Source organism: Mastomys coucha, unplaced genomic scaffold (assembly GCF_008632895.1).
Source record: "Mastomys coucha isolate ucsf_1 unplaced genomic scaffold, UCSF_Mcou_1 pScaffold5, whole genome shotgun sequence".
NCBI lineage: Eukaryota > Metazoa > Chordata > Mammalia > Rodentia > Muridae > Mastomys > Mastomys coucha.
This window is the reverse complement of record NW_022196911.1, coordinates 41,514,421-41,521,665: the sequence shown is the minus strand read 5'-3', so window position 1 is coordinate 41,521,665 and position 7,245 is coordinate 41,514,421. Positions and strand designations below refer to the sequence as shown.

General features: G+C 42.9%; 1 protein-coding gene across 2 annotated transcripts in view; it reads left to right on the top strand.

The window, feature by feature from the left end:
- Positions 1-1,103: 1,103 nt before the first annotated feature.
- Positions 1,104-7,245, top strand: part of Itk (IL2 inducible T cell kinase) — a 63,540-nt gene continuing 57,398 nt past the window's right edge. The window contains exon 1 of one of the 2 annotated variants that reach the window (XM_031350802.1): positions 1,104-1,423. In XM_031350802.1, the coding sequence (XP_031206662.1) occupies positions 1,286-1,423 (138 nt within the window). In that variant the 5' untranslated portion in view covers positions 1,104-1,285. The remainder of the gene's footprint in view (positions 1,424-7,245) is intronic. The other variant, XM_031350801.1, reaches the window with a different exon arrangement.

Sequence of the window (7,245 nt, the reverse complement as noted above, 5' to 3'; positions counted from 1 at the left end):
AACCCTTATGAGGAGGTAGCTTGTCGTCTGTCTGCATGTCCTGCCTCCTAATTAGGGTCCTTATGGCAGAGGAAAATAGGTGAGAGGATTCCATGTGGAAAAGTATGAAAGGCTTCCCAGAGAAAGTTACACTTAGGTGCTCACCAGAAAGGAAAGAGACAAGAGAGTGCATTCAGACACAGGACACTGCATTTGTGAAGTAGCTTACACAGAAGGCTAACAGGACCCTGGAAGCCAGGCATACTGAAGGTGTCAAAAGGGGACCCCACAGTGCCACAAGGCCCCCATTGCTTCCTTTCATAGATGAAGAAACTGATGTTCCACGCCACCGGGTAGGTGGTAGGTAGTAGAGATGGAATTCAAACCGATAGGTAGAATAAACAGCCCTGTGCAGATCTCTGCATGCCCTAATCCCCACTACCTATGGCCACTGTATCAGGTTGGATGACAAAGGGGAATTTACGCTTCAAATGGAGTTACAGCGCCCATCTGCTGACCTTAAAATAGGGAGCCTGTCCTAGATGACCATCTGTGTCCTAGATGGGCCCAGTGTGGTTCTCAGGATCCTTAAATGGAGCAGAGATAGGAGGAAGGGGTTTCAGCAATGTGGAGCAAGCAGGACTCAGCCTGCAGTTTTGGAGTTTGAAGATGGAGAAAAATAGTCAAGACCAAGGCCATCAGGCTGTCCCCCAGTAGGTAGGATAGTCCCAGAGGCAGTGTCCCCTAGAGACCTGCTGGAAAAGAGCACAGTTCCATGGTCACCATGACTGTCACTCAGCCAGACACATTTCAGACTTCTAAACTAGAGAATTATAAGGTAACCCCATGGCGCTTTGAGCCACTAAGCCTGTGGCAATCCATGATAATAGCAATAGAAAACTTATATACAAGCTGAGTTCCATTGACCCCTGAACCCCTGTTCTTAGTCCCTTGTCTACATGACTTAACTGTTGCCAAGGCTAACCCAGGAGCTAGAAGAGTTAAAAGTGAACTCTTATAATTCTAAGTTTCTTCAAACCTCATTTTCAAACCATATAGCTAAGGGTACACATGTGCCTCTTAGCTTGGTGAATTTTGAAAGGATGTGGTCATGGCCTTTGACATCAGAGGAGGGAGCTCAGCGGTGAGGCTGGCTGATGCTGATAGAAAAGATAAGGTTAGAGGCAAGTTGCCTTTGAGCGACTCTCTAAAGATCAACTGCATCCTGTCTCGGTCCCTGCTGTTCCTCTCCTTCAGTCGCACTGAGGGGTGATTCCCAAGGCGCATTACTGTTCAGAATTGGACCATGAACAACTTCATCCTCCTGGAAGAACAGCTGATCAAGAAGTCCCAACAGAAGAGAAGGACTTCTCCCTCGAATTTTAAAGTCCGTTTCTTTGTCTTAACAAAAGCCAGCTTGGCATACTTCGAGGACCGCCATGGGGTATGAGAACACTTACTTTGTGCTTTGTTTATTTGCTGTTCTGTGTTTGGACTGAGCTGATTTGGGAGATAAACTTGAACACCTGGGATACAGGTGCAGTGTGTTTTGAAAGCCACAAAGTAGAGTTAGAGATCAGAACAAATGCAGAGAGTTCTGAGACTCCGGTGTCAGATTTGGCTATTTCAGTTCTAAAATTTGTTGATTTAACATTCATCCATTTCTCTTCTCCACAAGGTTATGTTAAATTTTAAGCATAGAAATATCTTACATTGGTGAATGTTGTGGATAGAATTTGAAGTTGATGTGGAAGTGAAGTATATGACATTTACAGTTTGTAGGGCAGTATAATATTAACTCATTAAGACACAAGGGACAACCTAGTCCAACTTCCCTGTTTTACAACAGAAATAGTTCTTAGAATGTGAAGGGGAGGTCCCATGTAAGATTTTCATGACTTGAACTCTCTTTGTCTCAATGGTCATCGCTCCCCTGAGGCCATGGGGTCACACTTCCATTCATGTAACACTCTAAAGGTGTAAGGCCCGTGGCAACCCCCTTGATGGCAGAGCATCTCGGGAGACTAGGGGATGTGGAACACAAAGTTTCTGCCTGCACACCAGGGATCCCCGATAGAGTGTGGCCGTTCAGCTAGATGTGTCTAATGACATCTTCATGTGCAGCAGCCACAACAAAAGCAAGTGAGTGTGTGTTAATAATCCAGTGTGACAGGAGCACTGGGTGGTGCCGAGAGCCTAGCCCTGGGCTGGCTGAGTCCTCTGTGAAGCAGCCAAGGGCCAAGAGCATTGCCTGGGCCAAGACTTGGTCTTTTGAGAGAGAATAGGGTTGCTTTCTACAATAACCTATGCCTGTCTTGACTTTACAAAGCTGCAGGCCTCTGGATCTCTTGACACTTATTGCAAACAGCAGGGTGATTAGGTAAAGGACTATTGCTATCACTCCCTCCTCTGTCCAGGCAAGCAGAAGCCTCTCTGACTAGGCTGGTTAACTCTGTGAGCCAGAGAGGTAGGAAAGGAAAAGAATCAAGACGCTTTATACAGGCAGATAGGCACAGACACATAGACATTCACACATATATTTACATTTTCATTCACATTCTTATTTACACATTAACACATTCACATTTTTGTTGAGCCCAATCACATACGCTCATACACTCCACAAGCATTCATGCATGCTTACATACACACATATGCCTACACACGTACATATAGACAAACACATATATACATTTGGATAGACAGATGGATGGGCAGAGCCCCATAAGCCAAACTATTCAACTAACAACTTAATTTCATGTCTCTGGCTTTTTTATACCTTCTCAGACAAAAATTTCTTTAGAAAATTACCTCAGTGATAAAATGTTACATAAAATGGGAGTTACAGAAGGAGTTTGATATTTAAGTTCAAAGGAGTGTTTCATTCTATATGCTTGTTATAAGTTCAAAGCTTTTACATGGCCTGGCCTTATTGTAGTGCACACCTGTGAATTTATCCTTGAACCTAAATGTTTTTCTTTGAACATAAATTTGTCCCAAGTCTATTTCTCTTTTTCAGTATAATTATGAAAATTCATTGTATTTCTTATTATAGAGCCTTTACTTTAGTATTCTGAAGAGTGGGCACATTCTATTCTTGATTCTAAGTTTATTACATCTTTCTAGCAAAGCAACTAAGACCGTCTCTTAAAACTCTCCTCCTAAAATTATTTGAATCAAATCAGGAATTCTATAGAATCATTATTAATTCATCTAAACATCATTACTTTGTGAACGTTCATCTTTATGTTGTTCTGCAGGAACTCTGATCAGTGGGGAGGGCTGATGCCCAGGGACTGTTAGTTGAATAATGACAGGAAAGGCGTATCAGCTACAAGAAGCAATCCTGAGATGGCATCTCTTTGGCCTTACCATCAAGCTCACCCATTGCACACAATGCCAAAATAAACCAGTGGTCCACTTCTAGCAGAAGGCCACCTGCTGGCCTTAGCCTGTCCTACATGGCTCCTGACAGAGTGGGGGTCAAGTAGTCGCTGTGCTTCCTGCTGTGTGAGTCAGCCTGGGCAAATGTCCTCCATCAGTCGCTTTTCCTTTGTAAATACAGGACTAGACATCAATCCCACGTTCCACTCTTTCTTTCAGAACCTTTTGTTTTTACGCAGCAGCTCTTGTTTAATCCTCCTCAAGCACTTTTCAAAGCTTGTTTGTTTTCTTACCATATCATTGTAGTATTTTTACTTCTTTAGAGAGGAAGGGCGGAGAGGACTACTTAGGTTTTAGCTTCATGCTCACCGAGGCAAGGATGCTTCTGCTCCTTGCTTGTGTCTCACTAGAAGATCCATGTGAGGGGAGTGAGATCCAGTCTTTGAAGCTTTCCATGAACATGGAGCCAAACCCTTGAAGGGGCAAAATGCCTAGCCTTATAAGTTTTGAGTAAAATAATGCTACCCCTCTGTATTTGTGCAGTGCAGAGAATCACTTGTCTTCAACAGGGTCTCATTAATAATTAGAAGCAGATCAAATGACATATGTTTAGGCCCCATTGGTCAGTGGCCAGGTGCCAAGCTGTGGGCCTGGGAGATTCAACACATAGAACTAATAAATCACATGGCATCAACTCTGTGTTTCTGTAAATGGAACATGAAATTCATGTTTCATAATGAAAGCATAGCCATGCACCTTTAAATAACTTTTCTCTAAATGGATTTTACACTTTAACCAGTTTTTTAAAATGGTTTTTAATTTTTGAGATTACAATATAATTACATTATTCCTCCTTTTACTTTCCCCTTCCAAAGTCTTCCATGTATCCTCCTTGCTCTCATTCAAATTCATGGTCCCTTTTTTTTTTTTTTTTAATTGTTGATGTTATTGTTGGTGGTGGTGATATATCTGTGATAATGTCACTATATAACCCAAGCTGGAACTTGAAGCCCTTCTAGCCTCAGCCTCCAGTGTGTCTTGATTATGAGTAGATTATAAGTAGGTGCCACCACACCCGCTTTACCTCTTAGGAATCATAAAAATATTTCTAACACAAGCTGAATATGGCAGCATTTACTTGTAATCCCAACACTAAGGAGACTGAGGTAAAAGGATCAATTAAGTTCAGGGACAGCCTGGGCTCCATGATGGATTCCAGACCAGCCTCGGCTACCTAGCAAGACTTGATCTCGAGAAAAGAAAGAAAGAAAGGAAGGAAGGAAGGAAGGAAGGAAGGAAGAAAGGAAGAAAGAGAGAGAGAGAAAGAAAGAAAGAATTAGAAAGAGGAAGAACAACTCCATGACAAATGATCTGTTCTGTAGCCCTTGGATGCAGTATCTAATGTTTCCACGAAGGACAAATATATATGTTGCTTCTTGCTTTCTAATGCCAACTGTTTATATTTAACATTTTGAAACTTTTCTTTAAACATTACAGGGTTTATTAGTTAGTTATTCAAGGTTACTGAGTTATTATTGCATATGCTCTGCCTATAATATATTATCCAGGGCCATCAATGAGCACAAAGCATGGTGCATCCCTTATGAATGGATAACACTGTACTTGTGTGAAGAACTTTGTTTTTTTTTTTTTTTTTTTCAGCAGAAACGTCAATGCTCCTCATCTGTGAATTGGGGATAATAATATCACCCATCTCATGAGAACATGGCCCAGACACAGATAATGTGTGTGTGCTGACCTATTACCATTTAGCAAATAGAAAAAAAGTCAGACATTGGCAAGTTCACACAGTTGACGTTAAGACATGGCCTACTGTTACCCCGTCAGCACCTAGTAAGCACTGACCATTATTTGTGTCATGTTCACGTCTCTGAGGGAACTGGCAGGCTAACATAAGTTACTCGTCTTCAGACGATGAGAAAAATTAGAAGGAAGGATCAGAGCCAGATAAGAGGAGGGCCCCTGCTGGTAGATACATACCCATCGAGAGCTACACAAGCCGGGGTCACCCCTCTTAAGCCCCTAGCTTCTTTCTCTCTTTTCTGCATACTCGAAAAATTATGTCCCTTAAAGTTCAGATCTTCTGTCAAATCGCAGCACCACGTGACAAACACTCAAGAGCAAATTCTAGCATTTCACAAATCAAGTGTTTAGTCCAACTGTAAATGTGCTACAAGGGCACACTCACCATACGCACAGCTTCACAGGCTCCCAGGCCTGCAAGGCATCTGCAATTCTTTAGCCTGGAAACTGTGTCCACGGTCTTACATGCTGAATGGAGTGAGCGTCTATTTAAATATGGATATTTTGGGGATTGTATGCCTCTGGCCCTGAATTGTGCTGTGGATGTGGTTCTGGGCTTCATCCTACTGAAGCAGTGGCTCAGAAAGACACAGGGTACTTGCTGGTGCTGCCCTACACCACACGCACAGCTTCACATGCTCCCAGGCCTGCAAGGCATCTGCAATTCTTTAGCCTGGTAACATGCTGGTACAATGTGACAGTCACTGTGTTAGTAGAGGGAAGCTGTGTGGTCCTGTTTTGTAGCATTTGTTGATTTCTCTGTCATAAATAACTCCTTGGTGGAGCTAGGATGTAGGGCAGTTATAAGAGTATTTGCTGAGCATGCATGAAACCGAGTTCAATTCTTAGCCCTGAATTAAGTAAGCCTGGGGTGCACAATTACAACCCCACACTCAGGAGGCAGAAGAGAATCAGAAGTTCAAGGTCATTCTTATCTATATCATGAGTTTGAGGCCAAACTCTCTTCAATACATGAGAGCCCATTTCAAAAAAAGGAAGAATCCCTTGGCCATTTCATTTAATCAGTGTGGATCATAAATTCCTGAAAATGTAGCAGCTTCCTCTCATAGGCCAGTATAAGCCTAACATAGAACACCACTGGCAACATTTGACTACAGTGATTCCTATGGCATGGAATACATCACCACCTAATGGGGGACAGAAAGAACAGTCGAGATCACTACCCCAGCTACTGCCCAGAGCTCTTCCCCTCCCTGAGCTGCAGTCTGACCCATGCAGCATCCCTGACTGAAAGAGGACAGTGGGGAGATGGCCCCTTCCTGCTTTTTGTAATCATTATGTAACATCATCAAAAACACACTTTCTGCAATCAAACAGATCTGGGTCAAAGAGCAGCTCTAGTGTGACTTGATATAAACCACATAATGCCGTGAGATCTCGAAACAGCCATGTATTTTGAGAGAGTGGATGTTCCCTTTTGTTTTCTTTTTTAATGAGGTGAAGGTCACCATTCTTCTAATACTAAGCAGTGACTAACGTAGAGCACTTCCTCGGTGCCGGTGTGTTCATGTGGATTGTCCTGAGTAAACACTACAATCATCCTATAAGAAGGAGCGGTTACGTCCTCATTTATAAACCAGGGAGGGAAATACAGAAGGTTTAAGTAACTTCTCCAAGGTCCCATATGTCTCCAGAGCTCACACAGTTCCGTGGTAAATGGCGCTTCTTATGGCTAGTGTTACTGCCTGGTTATTACAGAATGCCATGTTCTCTTATGCTGTAAAGGATTCGACAGTTGACATCTCATGTTCTCCAGATCTGTCACAATGAAGTACATTATGAGCTCTGTCTCTTCTGTGCACACTCCAGGACAAATTTCTCCCTACTTCACTGTCTGGAGCTCTGTTCTGTGTCTAAAATAGCATGAATACATTCATCACGTTTGCTACTGAAGTTGCTGCAGCCCACCAGCATTTCCTCAGTCACCTTCCCAGCAGAAGTCCATATGTCCCATCTAGCACTGCTGCTCCTGTGATGGTCACCTCACCACACCACATGCACGTAGCAGCCTGGCTGAGGGCTCACATTGTGAATGTG